The sequence below is a fragment of the Chiloscyllium plagiosum genome, chromosome 18 (genome assembly GCF_004010195.1).
Source record: "Chiloscyllium plagiosum isolate BGI_BamShark_2017 chromosome 18, ASM401019v2, whole genome shotgun sequence".
NCBI lineage: Eukaryota > Metazoa > Chordata > Chondrichthyes > Orectolobiformes > Hemiscylliidae > Chiloscyllium > Chiloscyllium plagiosum.
In genome coordinates this window covers 47,533,948-47,558,661 of record NC_057727.1, presented here as the reverse complement: position 1 = coordinate 47,558,661, position 24,714 = coordinate 47,533,948, and the positions used below count along the sequence as shown (strand labels likewise).

At 39.2% G+C, this 24,714-nt stretch overlaps 1 protein-coding gene across 2 annotated transcripts in view; it reads right to left on the bottom strand.

Annotated features, from left to right (window-relative positions):
- gxylt2 (glucoside xylosyltransferase 2) overlaps positions 1-24,714 on the bottom strand; it is a 51,664-nt gene that overhangs the window by 18,698 nt on the left and 8,252 nt on the right. For both annotated transcript variants that reach the window (XM_043708355.1, XM_043708356.1), the window contains exons 2-4: positions 14,123-14,315; positions 6,513-6,644; positions 3,409-3,660 (exon numbers count right to left, since the gene is read on the bottom strand). In XM_043708355.1, coding sequence (XP_043564290.1) covers positions 3,409-3,660; positions 6,513-6,644; positions 14,123-14,315 — 577 coding nt within the window. The remainder of the gene's footprint in view (positions 1-3,408; positions 3,661-6,512; positions 6,645-14,122; positions 14,316-24,714) is intronic.

Sequence of the window (24,714 nt, the reverse complement as noted above, 5' to 3'; positions counted from 1 at the left end):
GTGGCAAGGAGATCCAAAGAATCACAATTCTCTGAGAGAAGAAATTCCTTGTCATCTCAGTCTTAAATTGGTGTCCCTTTATTTTGAGACTATGGCCTCTGGTCTGAGACTTTCCCATGAGGAGGAGCATCCTATCAGCATTTCTACTGTCAAACCCATTAAGAATCCTATGTATTTCAGTGTGATTGCCTCTCAATCTTCTAAACTCCAATGAGTAAAGTCACAACCTGTTTAAAGTTTGCTCATAAGGCAATACCTCCATACCAGGGATCAGCGCTGTGAACCTTCTTTGGACTGTCTCCAATGAAATGACATCTTTCCTGAAATAAAGGGACCTCAACTGCTTATAGTTCTCCAGATGTGGTCTCACTAGCACTTTGTACAGATGAGGTAAGACTTCCCTACTCTGATTCTCCAACACCCTTGAAATAAGGGACCACATTGCATTTGCTTCCTTGATTACTTGCTGCACATGTGCTAGCTTTCTGTGTTTCATGCACAGATATTATATTACAGCTTTCTGCAGTTACTCTCCATTTTTAAAAAAAATTCTCCCTTCCAAAATGAACAACTTCATATTCTCCCACATTATACCCCATTTGCCAACATTTTGCCCACTTACTATGCTTATCAATATCTCTCATAAACTGTTTGTACCCCTCTCACAACCGACCTTTCCACACATTTTTGTGTCATCTGCGAATTTGACTACAATACAATCATATCTTGCTCCATGCCATTAAATATACATTGTAAACAGCTGTTGTCCCAGCATTGACCTTTGTGGAACCCCACCAATCACAGCTCACCAACCTAAAAGGATCATTATCCCCACTCGCAGTTTCTCGCCCATGAGCCTATTCTCCATTCGTGCCAATGTACTACCTTCAACACTCTGAGCTCTTAAGTTATAACTTAACCTTTTCTGAGGTTCCTTGTTAAGTGCCTTCTGGAAGTCCAAATACAACACACCTACCAGTTCCTCTCTATCTATCTACTCTGGTTGAGACTTCCTCAAAAAACTCAAATATTTGTCAGACACAAATTTCCTTTCATGAAGCCATGCTGATTCTGCTTGATTAGAATATGATTTTCCAAATATTCTGCTTTTACTTCCTCAATATTTGATTCCAATACTTCTCTAACTATAGATATCAGGCTAATTGGCCTATAGTTACCCACTTTTTGCCTCGCTCCCTTGTTCAATAGGGGAGTCACATCTGCAGTTTTCCAGTGATATCGTACTTCTCTGGGATCCAAAAAGAATCGCAAAATTGCAATTAATGCATCCACTATCTCTGTAGCTACCCCTTTTAGGTTCCTAGAATGCAAGCCATCAGAACCAGGGAACTTACCCGCCTTTAGCCCTATTTGTTTAGTACCATTTTCTAATTGATGTTACTTAATTCCTCCCCCCATATTCTTTAGTATTAATAGAATGTTCAAAATATCTTGCATTGTTAAGACTGATGAAAAGTAACTGTTTAACTTCTCTGCCATTTTTTGTTCCCTAAAACTGTGCCCAGATTCATTTTCTCAGGGGCCTATGTCCACTTTGACCTCTCTCTTCCTTTTCTTTATGTTTAAAGAAGCTCTTATTGTCAGTTTTTATATTCCTTACTTGTTTGTCCTTGTAGCTTATTCTCTCTGTCTGTATTTTCTTTCTAATCCTCCTTTGCTGGATTCTGAATTAATCCTGATTTTCAGGGCAATCACTGACTTTGACCTCCTTATATGCTTTTTTTCCCAACTGAATACTCTTCTGAACTTTCTTAGTTCACCACAGTTGGGTTATCCCTCTCTCAGAATCTTTCCTAGGATATAGCTTTGCTGAGAGTTATGAATTGTCTCCTTAGACATCTGCTACTGCTTGCTTAAGAAAGACAAGGTGGGGGTTTACATATTGATCCTATGCAAGATCAAACTAAAGATGTTGCACGTATGAGACAAATGTGATTATCACTACACTATGGAAACTCTGCACCTTGGTAACGAGCTTGGCAGCAAAAGAGATTTTTTAGGCAAGGCAGAGGTATGGTGAGCAATGAAACTCTCAATGACGTGGTGCATAAAGGCAAGGTTGATAGATTGTGTGCCTTTAAGTAGTTGCATAGTGACTAAATGCTCAGAGAGCAGCTAAGAGGCCTGAGATGCCCTCTGCTCTAATCCAAGAGATGAGTGTCTGTCCCTGTGTGCAAATGGAATTACAATGCAAGGTATCAGTTTGTTCCAAAAGTACAGTGTTGATGTTGAGAACTCCATTCTAAATAAGTCAAAAATATGCTCCGATGATGTAGTGAGGCTTGTGAGTGTCCAACGGCGGGTGGACAAAGAATGCAGATAGTCATTATTCATTAGGGTGCCGTGTAAGGTTGGGGAATGCCAGCCAAGATGGAAAGCCAGAGGAGCAAGTAGCAAGCTGGCATTGCCAGGCACCTATCATGTCACAGCTAGTTTCCCTCTGCTGGGTGGAAGGATGGAAAGCTGCAAATGAATGCGGTGAGAATACGAATAATGAACTGTTAATGCAAATGGACCTCTTTCGTCTCACCAGTGAGTGTTTCACCTCACATTTCAAACACTGGATGCAAAATTGCACTTTTTTTCCCCTCAATATCTTGAATCTGATTTTTCTGATCTCACCGCATTTTCCAAACCATCTCACCACTGCCCACTGTTCAGGCATTGGTAAAGTTCAGCCCTACATGTATGCACCTCAGAGAGTAGGTTATACAAGGGGATCTTTTCTTGGGGGATTGTTAACCACAAGTGCACAGGAGCGAGAGCAGGACATAGGAAACCACAGGTAATAATATAACAACCACAAACATGCTTTGTTGCTGCATATCACTCGGATTTGTTTCACTAATACAAACTAATTTTCAGCTTCTGCTGTGTGACATGTCAGTTTTGCAGCCATTTCCTTCTGGGTTTCACTTTGTTGCTGTTTTCGGTGTCCAATACTTGATTGGCAGGATTCTATCTCGGAAACCTGCCTGCCTCTGTTACATCGCATTGTTCACAGCCAGGAGAAGGAACTAAAAATTCTCAACATCTGTGCGATACATTCTCAGATTTCTGGAAGTTCACAAATGGCTTATTCTCTGTGGAGAAACAATGTCAAAACTAGTTTAAAAACATCCTAGCTCTCTACCATTTCAGACAACTTGCACATGTCCGTCAGGTGTATGAACACAACAATCAAAGCCAGCCATTTTTCTAATCCTGCTTGGAATCATGACGCAAAGTCTCATCTTATGTAATATAGATCAAAGAATAATAAAAATCCTGGGACTTGCTTTATACTCCATTAGAAGAGCCTGCCCAGGAAGAACAGTAATGGATTCAGGATGCAGTTGCAGAAAACCCAATTCTTGCAAGATTTATTGTGAACCATTGCTTTATTACCTTGAATAGTTGATTTCTTATTCGAGTCAGATTCATGAGCATGACTCCTGAATTGACTCCAGCTGCTCCATAATAAGGATGCTGTGCAAATCGACTGTACCATCCAATTCTGGGTATTTCATGTTCTGGGGCCATAGCTGCAAGTTGTGTGGAGTTGAACAAATTCAGGAAATGCCAGACATCATCGATTGGTCTCAGGAAAAGAACATCAGTATCAACATACAGCAGAGAATCGACATCTCTTAGAATCATCTGATTTGGAAGCAGAAAAGCAGAAGGTTTTTTTTAAAAATGCATATTATATGTGAATATGAAATAAAGTGCAAATAAAATAAATTAAGTGCAACATTTATTCAAAATCAGGACCTGATTACCAAGCTAAACAAAATTGAAGATCGGGTTTTCCATTCTAAGTAAGTGCAATCCAAATTGGGATCACAAGATGAGATTTCTAATCCAAGCAGAGCTCTATTCACCAATAAATAAAGGTTTGTAAGGTGCTCAAACTTTTGAGCTCCCTTGATAAGGGATGTAGGGATGACAAGAATGATTTCAATTAAATTCTCTTAATATTTCTGAAACAAGTTTGCAACTTCATTTAAATCAACACAACAGGTATCAGGTTTAATAATCCAAACTCATAGTTCCTAGTTTATTTTAAGAACAGTCTTCTACTCCATTATAAAATGTGATCATTGCCCAAAGTCCACATTTTGTGCATAAAACTGAACTGGTTACAGAGCTTGTCAAAAGTGGACTTCATGCTTTACTGGACTTTAGACTGCATTAAAGATGTTCTACTCATGCCCCATATAATGTTTCTAATAGTAATGACCCTATTAGAAATTTCAATTTCTCGTTAAAATGGAGTTCTAGCTGTTCCTACTCACAAACACCTGAAACCCAAGGAAAGGAAGCACTTGCATTTATGTTGCATGACACAAGTAAGCCAATCTGTCAAGCTGGTCACTATTACATTTAAAATATGACACTAGGCCCCACAAACCATATCAAAGTGAACTCTTCTTAATGATGTTTCTTGATGCATAACTGTTGGTTCAGGTGCCAGAACTATCCTGCTCTTTAAATAATGACATGTGATCCTCTAAATCCACCAAATAGATAGATTAGGTCTCAGTTCAAGAACTCATCTGACACAGTCAATTCTGGTAAATGCAGGTACAACCAAACTACTGCATTAGATGACAATATCTTCTCAAATCTCGAGAATGGAGTTTAAACCCACCTACCATTTTATTGTGAGCAAACTACAAGGTTTTCAGCAGAGTTGGGGTTAGAATCGACTGCATATTCAAGTATTGTAAAGCGGAAAAGGATTTGTAGATTGGGCAATAATTAGAAAGGACAGGTGGGTTAGTGAAGGGACAATGAGAGTAGCCCATTATCCCTCCAACTTCACAAATTCAGGAAGTCTGCAGGTTTCACAACTTCTCCACATTGTGATCACTTTGGACTTGGAAGTTGGTAGTGCATTGGAAGATGTCTTGTTACAGTTCTTGCATGGTATTTTGTAAATGACATTAGTTTTGCTTCTTGTCTGTATTGGATCTTTCATGTTCATTAGCTGCTGTTTTAGTGTGTTGGTGGGTTTGTGGGCTACCATTATACTAAGGGGTCTGAGTAGTCTGGCAGTCATTTCTGAGATGTCTTTGATATAGGGGAGAGTGGCTAGGGTTTCTGGACGTTTTTTGTCTGCTTGTTTGAGTTTGTTGCTGAGAAATCGGCGGACTGTGTTCATTGGGAACCCAGTCTTTTTGAATACATGGGATAGGTGATTTTCCTCTGCTCTGCGTAGTTCCTCTGTGCTGCAGTGTGTGATGGTTCATTGAAATGATGTTGTGATGCAACATCCCAACATCCACAAATGAAGCTGCATCAGCACATTATTTCAATGAGCCAACACACACTGCAGCACAGAGGAACTACGCAGAGCAGAGGAAAATCACCTATACCATGCATTCAAAAAGACTGAGTTCCCAATGAACACACTCTGCTGATTTCTCAGCAACAAACTCAAACAAGCAGACAAAACATGTTCAGAAACCCTAGCCACTCTCTCCTATACCAAAGACATCTCGGAAATGACTGCCAGACTACTCAGACCCCTTGGTATAATGGTAGCCCACAAACCCACCAACACACTAAAACAACAGCTAATGAACATGAAAGACCCAATACAGACAAGAAGCAAAACTAATGTCATTTACAAAATACCATGCAAGAACTGTAACACTACATTGGACAAACAGGCAGAAAACTATCCACCAGGATACATGAACACCAACTAGCCACAAAATGACATGACCTTCTCTCACTAGTATCCTTACATACAGATGAGAAAGGACACCACTTCGACTGGGACAACACATCCATCCTTGGACAAGCCAAACAGAGACACGCACAAAAATTCCTAGAAACATGGCATTCCAGCCGGAACTCTGTCAACAAACACATCGAGTTAGACCCCATTTATCACCCCCTGAGAAAAAGAACAGGAAATGACATCGCCACAGGAAATGACATCACCATCCCAAAGAAACCTAAACATATAAGTAGAAAGCAGGAATCATGGACAATGCTTCACCTCGAGGCCCACTGAAGATGTTACCTAGTAGGGTGACGAAACATCTGGAAATGAACCTTCCAGCTCAACAAGCAAACCTACATCCATTTCCTTCAGCTTTTCAACTTTGATGATTTCTGTCATCTGAAGATTCTGGAGTGATGATATGAAAATCCATCATCTCTAATTACAGACTTCTTTCTTGTTAAAATCTCTCATGCTAACATAGGTGATCTCAACATAACCTATATGGGTTTTTCCATGAGCCTTGAAAACCCAGTGAAGTCTACCAGCTGCCTCTTGACTAGTTGGAGGACAATTTGTTCCTGGACCAGTTGTTCCCTGACTTGCTTTTCTTTGAATAGATTTGGAAAATAAAATGCTACCACAGCCTGAAAAAGGTTAACCTTTTAACTTTGACACTTTTCACAAAAATATCATATTTACATCAGACTTAAGTTTCAGACATATTTGAAATAGAAATCAGTTATACAACTAAAGAAAAAAAATGGAAACATACCGGAAGAAAGAGGCGTTGAGCAGCACATGGTTTAAATAGTTTTTTCCATTCCTGGGGTTTTCCTGCTAAAAAGGTGATTGGGTAGATGTTATAGTCAACTTGCGACCTGAATGAAAACGGCCAAGCTTTAATCTGTTCGAATCAAAAATAAGACATTAAAATACAATATGCAGCATCTCATTTTGTTTTAAAGATGCTTAAGCAGAATGAAATTAATGCAGCTATATTCTGAAACAATGTGAAAACTAACAGATAGCACAACGTCTGCAGAATAATGGTGCATCCACAACACATTGCAAACCAACAAATATACAATGATGAATTCTCAATTCACTGCACACTTTCATTGTAGCAACCTACACTTTTTTAAAATGTTTTCTTTCAAATTACTGCAGTAAATTACCAACATAAGTTCATGTTCAACTATATGGTGAAAAATAAATTGAGGAATTTCCCTTTTCTTTCCCTGAAGGTCAACTGAAGATGTGTACTTTCTAACTTGCACTAACAGTAAAAGTGTAGCACACACGAAATGTGCTACATATTCAAACAATTGTTCATCTCATTTGCATTGGAAACCAGATGTTCAAATAGTTTTCGTTTCTGTTTTTTTGGTCAGCTGCAAAATATGCAAAATCTTATGAACTACAAAGTTCTTTGTGGGTTGGTTTCAAAAACTCCTGCTGAGATAATCACTGAGACGTAGTCCCAAGACTCACTGGCAGCTTTCTTCAAAGGAGCTGTTACCCATGATGATAGATCCAGTATTTTACACTGGGCTGCATAAAACGCAGTTAACACTATAGATAGTCAGCTCATGGGATCGGAGTTAAAAAAAGATTACCTAAAGAATTGTTACCTGATGAAGGAGCAGTGCTCCGAGAGCTAGTACTTCCAAATAACTTTGTTAGACTATAAGCTGGTGTTGTGTGATTTTTAAATTTGTCCTCCCCAGTCTAACATCGGTATCTCCACATCATCACTATCATATATGGCAGACCCAAAATTATTTTCATAAAAGAACAAATGACTGATATTTATGATAATGTTCTGGATGAAATCAATGTCACACCCTGCATATAATTTACTTTTGATTATTGCTGTTGACTCCAGTTGCTGAGTTTCAACTGCAAAGCTTATATGAGAAAAGGGGCATGGAGTTTGCAGTAACCAAAGAAAATAAACAACTGGCTCCACAGGAATGATGATTATACACTTTCCAATTCTTTACAAAAAGTACATTTACTTGTTTTGAGGTTTGTTCCCATTTTCATGATCATCCACATTCCTGTTAATTTGCTAGATTTAAAGTCTCAAAATAATGATTTTCTTTCCTCGAGAAAAATAAACTGCTGGCCTAATTTCATCAAAGGCTACTTTTTGGTTATCAGTGGCCCTTTCTTTTCTTTAATGTTTCAGTCCAAATCTTTCAAAGCTGTTAACATGAGCAGATCAGGGTTCTGTCTTTCCGTAGTCCCTCAGTAATTTTTGTCAAATTTGGATTTTAATTATTTTCTAATTAACCTGTTCAGAGACATTGTTACACACCTGTGGAGCAGGTGGGACTTGAACCAGGGGGCCCAGTGATACTACCACAGCATCACCACAGTCCCCTAAATTTGGAATCCAAGTATAATTCCTAATTTACAACAATTAACCAACATTCCCGCTTAACTGCACAGCCACTCCGAGGGTCAGAGCATAGTGGGTAATGTGCCATCGCTGTTTACAGCATTGACTTTACCACACACAACTTTCGGAACTCTGCACAGAGGAAAATAAATTAGTGGGAACACTGCAACTGACCATGTGCACTACCCTTGCAATTTCAGAAACTCAACAACAATATTGTGCTTGAAGAATTTGGATTTCCTTCTACAGGATTTCTTGTCCTTAAAGTTTTTGCACAATAAACATTGACTATATCTACATTGTAAATCACAACCTATGAAACCTCTCCAGTTCACGTGTCTGGACATATAAATAAAACCATTCTGGAGTTTTCAGCTATTTATTGCTTGTGCCAACTTTTTAAAGCTGTTTGCCAACTTTTGGCACTGTCAATTTTCAAACTTATAAATCAGATGCAGGAGAAAGCATTGGTGAGTAATATGAAGGAATAGCCAAAGGGATCTTTAAAAACAGAGACAGCAAGAGAATAACTAGTGAAAGTGTAGGAACCTTTAAGGACCATAGAAGTGATCGTGGACCACCAAGATGTGGGCACAGTCTTTAATGAAGACTTGGCATCAGTCTTCACAATGGAAAAGGATAATGCAGGTACAGAGATCAGCATGGAAAACTATGAAATAGTAAAAGAAATTAACATGGAGGGAGAGACAGTATTAGCAGCTTCAGCATCCTTAAAAATGGTTAAACTCACAGGCATATACAAGGTGTACTCCAGGCTGTTGAGGGATTCTAGCAGTAATTTTTAGATCCTCTGTAGCCACAGGTGAGGTGCCAGAGGACTGCAGAACTGCTAACATTGTCCCATCATTTGAAAAAGGGAGGGAGAGATATATCAGAAAACTATAGGCCAGTCAGTCTAACCTTGGTGATGAGGGAAGTTATTAGAAAGAAGTCTAAGGGACAGAATATATATCTGCATTTGGAGAGGTAGGGACTAAGCAGGAATAATCGGTATGGGTTTGTTAAGGGAGGGGTGGTGATGGGTGGAGGGAACTTACAAGGTAACTGAGTGAGAATGTCATGCTAGATCCCTTTGGTGCTACCTCAGTTTTAGACAGCCTGTAGGATGAGGTGGGGAGAGCGTACTGACTGGTTTCATCTCTGAGCAGCTTGAGGTTTGCCTGGCTGAGTGCACAAGCTTTAAGAGGTCTCTGTCTCCCTGTATTTTCTATGTTTTTACAATGAATTTAGGAGGTGTGTTGATGTCTTTTACACAGATATTTTTGAGGCAAGTTGATGTCTCGAAGCTTTGCTTGGTCAGGAATTATTGCAGTTCTGTGTACCTCTTGATTATCCAGAATATTTGATCAACCAACCCACTCCTGGTCCCATAGGTACCAGTTAATAAAAGGTGTCTGTATTCACTCGTATTGCCATAGTCTCCAGGGCTGTGGGCCAAGAGCTGGAAAATGGGATTAATGCAGCCATTCTGTAAGTATGATGACCAGTACTGCATATAGTATTCTGGATGCGGTCGCACCAATATACTGTACAACTAAAGCATTACCTCCTTACTCTTTCATTCAATTCCCCTCACAATAAAATAAAACATTCTCCCTTTACAGTAAAACAGATCATTCTCTTAACTGTCCTAATTACCTCCTGTAGCTTCTGCAATTCGTGCACGAGGACACCTGGGTCTTTTTGTGTCTCAGAACTCCGCAGCCTCTTGTCATTTAGATAATTTTTTTTAAAGGTAATACTCTTTTTGCCAAAACGATCAATTTCACACTTTCCCATATTGTATTCAATTTACTAAATATCAAATGCGATCAAGACAAATTGCACAAATTTCTTAGCTAATTCGGTCCCCCGCCCACACCACTGACTTCAGTGTTAATGACATAGAAGGTCATTACATTTCAGGGAACTTCACAAAGGATTATAATTCTCAACTTTGCTGATCTAGCCTTGAAATTCCCTCTCAAGAACCACACCATCATGGATTGTCTCAACGACTGCTCTATTCTGATTGATCAGTCTCTTTCTTAGGCCTTCCTTCATCGGACTCTGAAACTACCCTTGATACTCACTCACAACATCTTAAAGGGAAAAAAAAGTTAAAAAGCAATTAGTACTTGGAAATAAACATACTGGTTGCACTGGAGATCCATTTAAGGAGAGAAGACAAGTCAGATAAGTAAGTGCCACTCGCACATTTTATTGGCTTTTTCTTCTGGGACAGTTTGTTGCTGACAGCTACCATCACTGGGCTAGTCCTGCTCCTGGGACTTTTAGATTAGATTAGATTACATTACATTACAGTGTGGAAACAGGCCCTTCGGCCCAACAAGTCCACACCGACCCACCGAAGCGCAACCTACCCATACCCCTACATTTACCCTTTACCTAACGCTAGGGGCAACTTAGCATGGCCAATTCACCTGATCTGCACATCTTTGGACTGTGGGAGGAAACCGGAGCACCCGGAGGAAACCCACGCAGACACGGGGAGAACGTGCAAACTCCACACAGTCAGTCGCCTGAGGCGGGAGTTGAACCCGGGTCTCTGGCGCTGTGCTAACTACTGTGCCACCGTGCCGCTCACCGTGCCTCCCAAGCTCTAATCTTGTTCAGTTGTATCAAATAAAAACTGTCTGCAAGCTTTTCAATACTCACTCTCATCAGCATTCAAATGTTAATATTCATTAGCTTCTTCCAAGCCCCTTATGACTTTCTCAGTACAACTTCAGCAACCTTCCCACTGTCTCAACTTCCCTAGGGCTTCTACTGAGCTCTGACTCCAACACTGGAGTATTCATGCCTAATACTTCCAAGAACTTTTCTCCAAGTTCTAACCAGACAGAACCTTCCAACTGCTCTTGATTCCTCACTAAGCCCCTACACAGAATCTGTGTAGTTTTGTTGTCCACCCAGCTGTACAGTTTACTGCAGCACTCCCAGCATGGGTTCTGTTCTATTTCTCACACTGTCTCTCACTGCCCGTTATCTTTGAACTTCTTTTCAGTCACCCTCTAAGTTCCTGAGCGACCGATCAAAATCCTTGCACTAAACCACTTCCTGTTGCTGGGCAGAATTGAATATTGTCACTATTTGCTTCAATCATTCCTGTGGTAAAATGTTCCTTAGTCTTAACATGCCTGAGTGCAGACATTTCTTGAATTCCTTACCAGATTTCTTGCTGACTCTCTTATATTGAAAGTCTCTAGCATACTCTTTCCCACAAGCAGAAACAAAATCTCTTTTAAGTGTTTGGGTTATCTATTTTACTTCATGCAACCACCATGTAAATGCCAACTGTTTTCATTTACTCAAAAAAGCACCCTCTCCAACCACAGATAAGCACCTCACCTTCATAAGGGCAATTGCAACTGATGTGTCAAGTGACTTGAATAGAGGCTTCTGCTGTCACACAAACATAAAATGTCAAACGTCAAACATCTCCTGAACAACAGTGACACTATCATTTCCGCATATCAATTGCCATCTAAGGCTTTCCAGATTAGATCAAATGCTGAAGGGAAAACTGCAATACATTGTGGTCAGTTTGTCCTGGAGATCAACCCCATTTTGAATTGAATTAAGACTCTCACAAACTAATTTCAATTCAATCCTTCAAAGGAAACAGAGCGAGGTGACCACCAACCCATCGGGCTGTAAGAAAGAAAGATCCATGTTCCAGCCAGTTCTCATCCTTTTTCAGCATTTAATATTTCCAAAAAGTGTTCAACACTCTGATCATGTGGTGACATGTCATTTTATTTCAATATAGTTCTGAATTAGAAAACAATTCACACCATGCTTCATTTGGATCAATCCTGATTGAATAATTCAGGTCATCAGCCCTGCAGGCACTTTAATCATAAATATTTAGAATTTTCAAAATTATGAACTGTTTCAGAAGTTGGAAACAACATTAAAACATTCATACTAACATTATATATTGGCTAAATATTCCTCCCACTGGGCAACATTAATCCTGGATGTGTATGTAAGTTAGTTCATTTTATAGTGGTATTTAATATTTTAGCATATCAAATAATGAATGAACCGCAATAATGTTGTTGAAACCCTCATCCATGCCTTTGTTACCTCTACATTGACTATTCTAATACCTCGTGGGTCTTCCACATTCTGCCCATCATTAAATTAATGTCATTCAAAAGTCTGGTGCCCATGTCTTAACTTGCACCAAACTTTGTTCATCCATCACTCCTCTATTGCTTGCCAACTTGCACTGGTATCCAGTAAAGCAATACCTCCATTTTAAAATTCTTATCCTCATTTTCAAATTCTCAGATGGTCTCATTCCTCTTTGTCTCTGAAAGCTCCTGCAACCATACAATTCTCTGAAATATTTTGGCTCCACTAATTCTGGCCTAAGTTGCTTTTATTAAGTGATGTAAGAACTTACTGTTTATGGTGGGCCAGATTTCGTTCAAAAGCAATAAGGTCAATGACCCTCTGTTTATGCACAAATTAGGCAGCAATATCAGACACGCGCAGATATGTAGTTACATGCAAAAATATGGAATGATTGATTCACACAGAAGGTTGTGGTTTCAATCTGGAAACCGGAATACAAATTCTTTGCTGATGCTTCAGTATAGAGGGAGCACCGCAATGTCACAAGTTCAATCGTTTGATAATATATTAAACCATTAGCCCTTTTGCCCTGGATGCAAAGGTTTCCCTGACTGTTTTTGAAAGAAATGCAGGAACGTTTCTCCACCCATGTCCTGTGCAATATTTCCTCAACCAACATTAATACATAGATTATCTGGGTGTTACTACTGTTGTTGTAGGAGCTTGTTGTTTGTAAATTTCAGCCATTGCACATTACAACTCACGTGGCACAGTGGTTAGCACTGCTACCTCACAGCGCCAGGTTCGATTCCAGCCTCGGGCAATTGTCTGTGTGGTGTTTGCACGTTCTCCCCGTGTCTGAGTGGGTTTCCTCCGGGTGCTCCGGTTTCCTCCCACAATCCAAAGATGTACAGGTCAGGTGAATTGGCCATGCTAAATTGGCCATAGTGTTACGTGCATTAGTCAGAGGGAAATGGGTCTGGGAGGGTCAGTGCGGACTTATTGGGCCGAAGGGCGGTTTCCACATTGTAGGTAATCTCAACTGTAGTTACAGTTCAAAAGTAAGTTAATTCTAATATAGTTCTTTCGGGCTGGAAATCACGCTGTAAGTGTTGCTCTATCTGGCTGAGATCAGTTATCCTAACACTGCCAGGGAATATTACAAGAAAATTACATACGGATGCTGGAAATTTGAAACAAAAACAGAATTTGGTGGAGAATGTTCTGGACTCGAAACGTTAACTCTGCTTTCTCTCCACAGATGCTACCATATCTGCTGAACTTCTCCAGCAATTTCTGTTCTTATTTCAAACCAGGGATTAAATGGGGACTTTCCTGTTGTAAATGTCACAGTAGCACAGTGTAAGCACTTGAAGTTACACAAAGTAATAATTGAGTGAATGTCTGTTTATTCACACTGATCAACTTCCATCTGTTGAACACTCTGAAGCTGCATTATACAAACATCAATTAGTTACCAAGGTGCTTTTAAAAATATGGAGAACAATAGATTTTGATTCAGAAATACACTTTGCTGTATAATTAACTATAACAGCAGCAATAAACTGGCCAAAGCATTGAATTGTACTTCTGGTAAAGGAAACATCTGAACTACAAGAGGCCATTCATGTGGGATGCATCAATACATAAGTCATTAAACTATTAAATTAATTCAAATGAAATTCAGAGACACAAACGCAGAGTCAGAAAATGTAAAGACAGTATGTGGGAGGATAGAAAGCAAGCTAGATGCAAAATAAAACAATGCTGGCATAAATTTTCTGACATAAACAGTTGCACTATTTAGCGGACATAATATATATAAACACAGCACTTTAACACCACAAACATCTTTCATTTGAAATACTTACACTAGTTTCAAATTTCGGTTGCAGAGCATCTTCAGCAAAAATATGGAATTTTATCTTATTTAAGGTGAAGAGAAGAACTGATTTTAACATAGTCATTGTTTCTTCAAGCCGGTCCCCACAAGCTACCACTGCTAAATGCATCCACTGTTCTCCCTGCCATGTATGGAGGCGAAAGACTGGTTCATTAGGAATTCTGAAGGGAAAGAAAATATTGGAGAATATTGATCAATCAAAATCTAGCATTACTGCTTTCAAAGTGTACAGTTCAGGCTTCTTCTTTCTTTCCTGACTTAGAACATAGAACAGTACAGTGCAGACCCTTGATGTTGTGCCAACCTTTTCTCCAACTCGAAGATCACACTAACCTACATACACTTCATTTTACAATCATCCATATACCTATCCAAGAGTTGCTTAAATGTCCCTAATTCATCTGACTCTACTACCACCGCTGGCAGGGCATTCCACGCACCCACAACTCTCGGTGTAAAGAATCTACCTCTGACATCTCCCCTAGACCTTCCTCCAATTACCTTAAGATTATGCCCCCTCCTGATATACATTTCCACCATGGGAAAAAGTCTCTGGTTATCCACTCTATTTATGCCTCTCATCATCTTGTACACCTTTATCAAGTCACCTCTCATCCTTCCTCACTCCAATGAGAATAGCCCTAGCTCCCTCAACCTTTCATCATAAGACATGCCCTCCAGTCCAGGCAGCATCCTAGTAAATCTCCTCTGCATCCTCTCTAAAGCTTCCATATCCTTCCAATAATGAGGCGACCAGAACTGAACACAGTTCTCTCACTGCCACTGATGGCAGACATGTTAACATGTTCAAAAACTCTCCGACATTTCAGAGGGGGTGTATGTATGGACACTAATCCCAAACCACATCAGGTTTTTATGGATCTGTCAATATCAAAAATGGTCACATATTTTTCTACATCTGCTCTCCTTTGTTTTATTGAAAAATGAACAATTTTTTAATCTAAAACTTACAGTTAGACAGTTTTATCCACATAAATTGCCAACTAAACTGTTCAGAGAATCCTAGAATTTACAGCACAGGACAAGTCCATTTGTCTAATATGCAGCTTTAAAACAGCTCTTCAGTTTGACACATCTCCCTAACCTCCACCCTGGGCTGTGCATTTTTTTAACCTGTTACTATACAATTCCTTAGTGAAAGAGATGGAAGTGGTTGGGTCAGAGATACAGGTTTTTCATCAGTCAAAAGGGATAAGGGGCAAAAGTAAGCAATGTAGAGTTAGGTCACAGATCAACCTCATGGAGGAATAAATTTGAATGGCTAATTGGCCAATCCTGTTCCCATTTATGCTCTCACATAACCAATTCACGACTTACTCAGCAACAGGTCTGACAAAAAAATGAAAAAAATTATAATTGCCAAAGGAAAAGTTCTTCCAAGAAGTGTAATGGAGGCAAAAAACTCCACGGTCATTCAGGAAGCAGTGATGGGAAACAGGACGCTACTACAGGTGACTGGCCAAATGTTGTCCTTACTCATAAACTGTTAATTGTTAACCTGATCAAAAGATAAGGATCAGGTGAAAAAGTTATGGAATTGGTAGATGAGAGTACACAGAAGTACAGTATGTGAGTAAAAGAAAATCTACCATGATTTGATGTGAACTAGAAGTTATCCACAGATAACAGAAAAAAGTGAGGACTGCAGATGCTGGAGATCAGAACTGAAAGTGTGTTGCTGGAAAAGCGCAGCAGGTCAGGCAGCATCCAAGGAGCAGGAGAATCGACGTTTCGGGCATGAGCCTGAACAGGATGCAATGCCAATGTGTCCTCTCATTTGCCATCCATAAACTTCCTTTCATATTGCTTTATTTTGTTTTAAAGACAATACTGCTGCCTGCATGATAAAATACTAGTCTGGAATATTTAAGGCTCCAAGTGCCTCAGGCTTCTTGCTCTTTATCTCAAAATAAGGTTCTGTAGCACTTAATTTACTGTAAAACTCCTTTCTTTACATCTGCATATAATGGATTATCAAATATAGCTCTCGAGTGTAGGGACTGAGACCTGTCTCTTCACCTACACATTCTAAACTGGTGTCTTGTCTCTTATTGGTGGCAGAATCACATCATCAGTTATACTGCCATGGTTTACGTGACTCTCATTCTGTCACACTCTGCCAAAGTTTCTCTTTAGAAGTAAACAACTGGATTAATAGGTAAAAATTATTTATTTGTGTTGGCTTTGTAATTATTTGCAGTGAGCTGTCAGACAATATGTGGTTGTTTGACTTTGGATTCCTTATAGATACTTGAACAAGCTAAGAATAGAGAGCTGCAGACCATGAGCAAGCAGATGGGACTGGTTAAGAATAGCATCATGATCGGCACAAACATGTTAGGCTGAAGGTAAAAACAAGGACTGCAGATGCTGGAAACCAGAGTGTGAATTAGAATGGTGCTGGAAAAGCACAGCAGGTCAGGCAGCATCCGAGGAGCAGGAAAATCGATGTTTCGGGCAAAAGCCCTTCATCTATGTTAGGCTGAAGGGCCTGTTCCTGGGCTGTACTGTTCCATATTAGTAACGACAAAACTGAACTAGCTGAACTAGCAGGCAAAGAACACAGCTTTAGAACCCGGATCAGTGCTAAGAATACATTCAAACTGAAACTGAATCTGAAATCCTTCCAATTAAAGAATAAAACCGGAAATATTTTCCAAGTCTGGAGAGAATATTAGAAAATAAATTCAAAGCCAAAGAGAAATGCTTCCACACAGAAAATCTCTGCGCACACCTGAGGATGTTAGCAGAGGAATTCAACTGGTGATTCCAAGAATTCGATGTGATGGAACTTTTTGGCATGTTTGTTTCAAATCCGTTTCTTGAAGTATACATTCGTGGGCTGGTTATCAAATTCCATCAGGTCTTTGATTTACAAAGCAGCAGAGTTGATATGGAGTAAATTACTAATTGAAATGATACTGAGCTGAAAGTCAGATCAAGGGATCGTGATTTTAAAGGATTCAAACAGTGTAAACGACCACTTCTAGCATCTAGTGGTTGAAAGTGAAAGTTTACTTTGACTCCACATACCTCCATGAAACAGTCTTCTTCCAAATGAAGAAAATCAAATCCAAGTATTAAATCCACCTCACCTACACATTTGGTGACTTGTATATGACAAGCATTTCAAAACACAACTCAGGACTTCAAGGCACTGGCAGATAATGTACAGTCACAGATGCTTCCATGAGACTTGGTGAATAGTGGACAAATTGAATAATATCATATATTTTAATTTATACTATATAAATTTAAAATCAACTTTTTATTCTACATTTTCCAGGCGTGCACTTTTTCGCTGCACTTAGGATACCTAGATATCCCCTTTAGAGATTCTGTAGGATTTAGCTTTGCATTTACTTTGGTATAACCATTGTACAGTCATACACCAATAATTCATTTCCTATCGACCAGTATTACTTCTGCTTATGATACCTTTTCACGAATAGATCTGCTAGACTATATTTTAATGATTCTTGGAAACAATTTTCTGACCTTTGTGCACGCTTTATCAGATCTTATGAGCTGCACAAATTTCTCTGAAATTTCCCTCAGTTGCTGGTAATTGATATTGATATTGCCAGAGAACAAGATTTTACTTCTTCTACTAGAATAAGATCTTCTTTTCCACCTCAGTCCACTGTTGAACCTAACTGCGTATCTACTGTTACTTGCACCCTACCTGAAACAGTGTCTATGATATTCTTATCATAAAGGACAAAATATATTTCAAATATAAACTGGAAAACAGAAGTTTGGATTGCTGTGTTGTAGAAAATGAACCAGTTTTTTAAAAAGTATAACTTGAAGGATAAGTGGAACTGTGTGGAGTTCATTCATTGGTTACAACAGGAAAGGTTGGATTTGAAACTTTATTGAAACTAACTGGCGCAAGGTACTTTTGGTTGAACACAAATGCCCAGCAAAAGCTTTTGGTGCAGATTTAAACTCTGGTTTGTCACATAACTGACAAAAGGGAATAGCAGTACTCAGGGTTGCGAAAGTGTACAGCAAAGACTGATCATTCTCTCCTTCTCTCTCGGAGTTTCTCTCTCTGTCTCTCTCTCACCCTTGGAATGGAAGAAAGCCAGCATTAAATGATGCTGAAAAGAAACAGTTCAAAATCAAAAAAGATCTAGGTCCAACTGATCAGCTACAAAATTGAGGATCACCTCAATTGAGAACACCATGATATAATTGCCAAAACCCAAAATAGAATTGTTCAAAACTCATGTCATTCACTCATCTTATGTTTTAGACTCCAGTTGTAAAGACTTTGTTCCTCTTTCACTATATTTTCCCCCTACAATATTTCTGCTAAATTGTTTGTCTTGTCTGTCTTATCTGTCCTATTTATGAATGAATACGTGATAACTGGATAAAAAAAGGTAGGTATAATTTTTATTAACGTATTAGTTGTTAATAATCTATTTTGCCACTTTTTAAAAGAAAAGCTTGTTATAATAAATAACGTCGTTGCTTTTTTGATAATTGATGAAACCTGATATGAACATGTTTTTATTTGAGATAGGGATCACAGTGAGGCAAATTAACCACCCTTGTGATAATATTCACATTTTAAACTTGTGGCAAGTTAGACTTGTGGAACAGGGGGACTGGTTTTCTACATACTCTTCTTTCAGAGTTGTGATAGTATTTAATTGGCTAAAGTCTGCATTTTCATATGGGTAGACACATTTGAGATTTCTAGTCATTGCAAGAGTTGTGCTAAAGGCTTGTGATCCAACTCAATCTGAAGTTTTAGTCCCATAAGATATTGTCAACCTTTCACACTCCCATTAATTGTTAACACTCCCTTCTCTATGGCTGTCAAACTCCACTAGCCTCTGTCAAAACACTTGACATAAAACAAATTTTGTTTTAGAGTTCTGTCTGTTTGTGCTTGAATAAGGACTGCTGCTAATGCTGTATTGGTGAGGCATCTGCAGCTACTATGGCGAATTCGCCTGAATTGTGTTAAACAAAAGCATCAAGAGAAAATAACTTCTTTTTACTCTTTTCAAAAGCTAGTCTGTTTCTGACTCCTTATGGGTTGTGTGAGACTGGCGAAGTTGCGAATTTACATTCCTACTTGATTCATTATGTTTAAGAAAAGCCACACATAATTTATATACTGCGGCACCAGAAAAACACTGATGACACTTACCTTCCTTGGAACAATTGTGATGTTTTGTTCTTAGATAATCTTTCCTAGAACTGTAACTGTCATTCAAGAGAATTGGCATTTCTCATTTAGTGTGAAGTCTGCATTCTGTCATAACTTAAACACATCCCTGACCCTATGTTAATGCTTCCTCTTCATGTCATCATGCACTCGGATGTCATCCATTTGGCGAGTGGTTCTTTCTTTCTTTTCTAGGATACTTTTGGGAATAATCTCTGGTGCAGAGGAGATCCCAAACGGTAGATACGGCAAAACTGCCCCAATGGTGTAACAAATGTCCTCAGCAATCTTGACAATTTTTCTAATGGCATTCAGTTTTCTGCAAAACTTACTTGTTGCCAAACTATCATTGGTGAATTAAATAGGATGAATTTCCCTCCTTACTCCTTTATTGAACAAAGTGAGATCCACACACAATCTTATCTCTCCACTGTCTTGGGAATAATTATTAGTCCCGAGCACTACGGTGTAGGTCCTGTCACTGGAGATATGACCCACCCCCACCCCACCTTTCGAACAGGTTGTTAAACTGAGATTTTACTTTTCCAACAAAGAATTAAGAACTTTAAGGGGAGTGTACAAGCAGATGGACTGAGCATCTTATTGCAGCATCATGATGCTCTGTCTTCTGGTGGCCTGAATCTTTGAATACCTATGGAATGCTCTCCCACCTTCATTCTGAAGAACTGTATCCACTCTCTGTAATAGACCTCAAAGAATTTATGTTAAACAATGGGGTATTCTGATTCCTTCATATATAGAATGTTTGTTGACATTTAGCCCTCTGTTGCAATATTTCATTGTGAATTTCTCATGCATTGGAAAATCACTTCCTCCTGCACTTTGGCATTTTATGCTTGTTCGTCTGATTCTCACAGAATTCAACCACGACAGGTTGTCTACCAGCATTGAAACAGCACCTGTGTCAAGTCTGTATTCTGTTTCAAAGGATTGCTCCTTTACGTTGCTGGTCTAGAATCTTTTGAATTCCCTACGAATGTCGTCCTCAGCTCTTGTTCAGTACTTTTAAATGCTTGAACTTTTTCCATTTCCTTTTCTGTGGAAATTATGTTTTTTGCAGGTGATGAAGGGGCCGTTAATTTACAACAATCATTAATTTCCCAACTGGCCAAATTTATTACATTCAGCTCCCCATTCTGGAGGTTTGTAATGTTCGTAAGTTTCTTTGGGGCCACATGGTTTACTATGTTTATCCTTACTCTTTTGCCATTTATGCTGGCTTTCAGGATAGTGACAATTCCCTTATGTATCCAACCGTGTCAGAAGAATTCTCAATGTTTCCTTACAGTAATGACTGATTTTGGGTCCTGATGTCTGCTGGCAAAATGAATTGGATTAACTGTTCCAATGTTAAATCTTTCACGGATTGAAGAAAGTCAGAGAGTCTGTAATCATTACAAGGGATGAGGATTTATCTATGCAGTTTCTAATTACTTCATTCTTCAAAGCTCCACACTAGCAATATCCTGGTAGTCAAGAAAATCCATCAAAAAGGCTCCTAATGATTCTCCCAGATGCTGACTTTCCAATCAATAAATCTCTTTTGGGGTCAAAGTATGCATCATATTCCAGAGTACCTTGTTTTGCACTTTGTCTTACCAGAACATGATTAGCTATTGGAGCTACATCATATAAAAATGTGCTGACTTGTTGACGCTGTTTCTTTGGGAGAAAATCTGAATTCATTCATCTGAAACTGCTGCTTCCAGAGCTGCCAGTTCTGACCTGCTGTTGGCCTTCTGTGTTATCAGATTAATGAGGTCAGCCAAGTCTGCTAGCGGTGCAGTCACTACGGATTATCGTGCCTGACTGATCTGCGTGAGCTCTTGGGCTTTTCCGTCGTGCTGCCAAAGTACTTGAATTCCACATCTTTACCTTCCAGACCTTGGTCAATTAGGGTTCCTTTTGACACCTTTCAGAATCTTCTTCTTCTGTAGCCCTGTAACTGAAGTCCTCTGAGGCCTTTAACTTGCACGTAGAATCTTCCTTTTCTCCAGTTTTTTTTTTCCCCAAAGTCAACTTCTTGTCCTCCATGCTTTTTTATTCAGCTGCTCCTACAAAGTCTTTTGATGCTCTACACAGACGTAGGAGCTTCCATTTTCAGCTGTGTACCTTGAACTCGGTTTTAATTTCAGATTCTGACTGTGACGTTCTTTCTCCCTAGCTGCCAAAATGCTTTGTCTTGTGCTTTAAACCAATACAGTTACCTGAACATTGAGAAACAGTCTGGAGTATCTCAGGTAATGCATGTTTGCACATGCACTGTCCCTGAGATTGTTCGCTCGTAATCACTACGTAAAGCTCTTCAACTTATTATTTACTCTCACAGTCCTTTAATTACACAGGGGTTGTCAAATATACCTCTCAAGTGCAACATCTAAGACTCCCTCCTCACAAGCTCATTCAAGACTAGTGTACACTGTCTTACTGATGGCACAGTCATGTGATCCTTCAGATCATCATGATTTACATGAATCTCAATGTTCCACAAATATCATGCAATGACTGTAAGTGCCAGGAAGCAAGAGATCAGCAAGATTGAAAAGTTAATTGGATGTGCATTTTGTGAGTAAAATATACACAGAATAGTTTAATAATTTCTGTTAATATCAGACATTACCAACAAACAAAATTCACAATAACAACCCATCACAAAGGAAGCATCTTTCCTGTTAAAAAAAGGTACCGATCATTGTAATCCTCACTGAATGTGGGAATATTAAACCGAAGGCAGAAATAAATCAGGTACAAGTGGCTTGCACTTATCAACAATCATTGAAATATTAAAACTTTCAGGGATGTTTCTGATATGCCAGGGCACCTTTTAAAGGCAATAAATTCAGAGTGAAATCATGGAGAAAGATGTTGTGATAATTAGTGACTCATTTAAAATACCCAAATCGTTGCTGGTTAATGGAATAGGAAAAAGCCAGAAAGAGAGCTTAATTATCAACAAGTGTTAATTAATTATAGATCATCACTTTCTACAGCAAACAGGATGGTAAAGAATATCAATGAAAATCCTATAAAGAGCAACTTGCAAGTTTCTGAGAGATACCTTGCTGGCTTGCTATGACTATGAGGAGTAAAGGGCCACCTTTACAGGAAATTCAGAGAACCTTTCTGAGTGTGTTTACGAAACTGGTCACAGGCTCTTTTATGCTACTCCAAAGAAATGTCCTGGTCGGGGAATAAAATAGAGTCATAGAGAGGTACAGCGTGGAAACAGACCCTTCGGTCTAACCCGTTCATGTTGACCAGGTATCCTCAACTAATCTAGTCACATTTGCCAGCACTTGGCCCACATTCCTTTAAACCCTTCCTATTCATATACCCATCCAGATGGATTTTAAATGTTGTAATTGTACCAGCCTCAACCATTTCCTCCGGCAACTCATTCCATACACAAACCACCCTCTGCGTGAAAAAAGTGCACCAGTTTTCACCGATTCAATACATGACCATAATGGACTTAGCTGAAAATGTGTTGCTGGAAAAGCGCAGCAGGTCAGGCAGCCCTTCTTCAGGAATGAGCTGAAGAAGGGCTCATGCCCGAAACGTCGATTCTCCTGCTCCTTGGATGCTGCCTGACCTGCTCTGTTTTCCAGCGACACATTTTCAGCTCTGATCTCCAGCATCTGCAGTCCTCACTTTTTCCATAATGGACTTAATCAGCTAATTGGCATCTTCTCATTTTTTTCATTATGCAGTCCTGATGGGTGAGAATTAGTTCAATCAAAATTCGGTTATTAGATACAATTTCAGGAATTCATGCGTTTATTTTTTTCATATTGAAGTTGTTACAATAAACCAGGTAGTGTGTCAGACATCCTTGGGAAACTGCAATAGGCCAGGTTTTCACCAGCCTTATAGCAACAGGAGACGGCAGGATGGTTCGTAAAATTATTTACACTCTATTGGGTCCAGGCTGGACTTAGTCCTGAACGTTACATTCCTGCCTGCACATTTTACAAGATGCAGACAATGGGACAGATCAATAAAGGACATATTGGTGGAGAAGAGATCATAAGTTCAAGAATTGCCACTTAGTTAGAATTTTATATTTTTTCTGATTTTACTTGATTTTATTTAGAACATATATTTAGTGGTTGGGCAAAGCCAACAAGAAAGGCTGATCATGTTTAACAAAGCTATTGGAGTTTTTTTTTGGGGGGGGCACACAGTTTAAAGTAGAATACATAAGGGAGAAGCAGTGGATGCTTTTAGATTTTAGGAAGTCTTTTGATAAGGTTCCTCATAAGAGGTTAGTGTGCAAAGTTAAAGTACATTGGATTGTAGGTAATTTATTGAGATAGATTGAGAATTGGTTGACAGACAGGAAACAAATAAATGGGTCTTTTTCCAAGTGGCAGGCAGTGCCTCATGGGGTACTGTGAGGATCAGTGCTTGGGTCCCAGCTATTCCCAACATATAAAAGTTCCTGGATGAGGGAATCAAATACAACATTTCCAAGGATGCTGATGATAAATCTGGGTGGGATTGTGAATTGTGCACAGGGTACAACAAGGCTTCAAGATAACTTAGACAAGATGAGTGTGTGGGTAAACATATATCAGATGAAATATAACATGGCTAAATGTTAAGTTAAATACTTTTATGTGAAAATCAGAAGAGTATTATTGAGACCAGTGAGCCTTACATGTGTTGTAGGAAAAGCTTTGGAAAGGATTAAAAGAGATAGAATTTATAATCATCTAGCAAGCAACAATTTGATTGCAGATAGTCAACATGGATTTGTCAAGGGCAGGTCATGTCTCACAAACCTCATTGAGTTTTTTTGAGAAGGTGACCAGCATGTGGCTGAAAGTAGGGCAGTTGACATGGTGTACATGGTGTAAAGCCTTTGATAAGGTTCCACGTGGTAGGCTGTTGGAGAAAATGCAGAGGAATGGGATTAAGGGTGATTTAGCAATTTGGATTAGAAACTGGCTTTCTGTAAGAAGGCAGCGAGTGGTGGCTGATGGAAAATATTCAGCTTGGAGTCCGGTTACTGGTGGTGTGCCACAAGGATCTGTCTTGGGACCACTGCTGTTTGTCATTTTTATAAATGACTTAGACGCAGGCATAAGAGGATGCGTTAGTAAGTTTGCAGATGACACTAAAGTCGGCGGAGTAGCAAACAGTGTGGATAAATGTTACAGGTTTCAGGGGGGCTTGGATAAACTGCAGTATTGGGCTGAAAGGTGGCAAATGGAGTTCAATGCAGCTAAATGTGAGGTGATTGATTTTGGGAAGAATAACAGAAAGGCAGAGTACTGGGTGAATAGAAAGATTCTTGGAAGTGTGGATGTGCAAGGGAATCTTGGAAT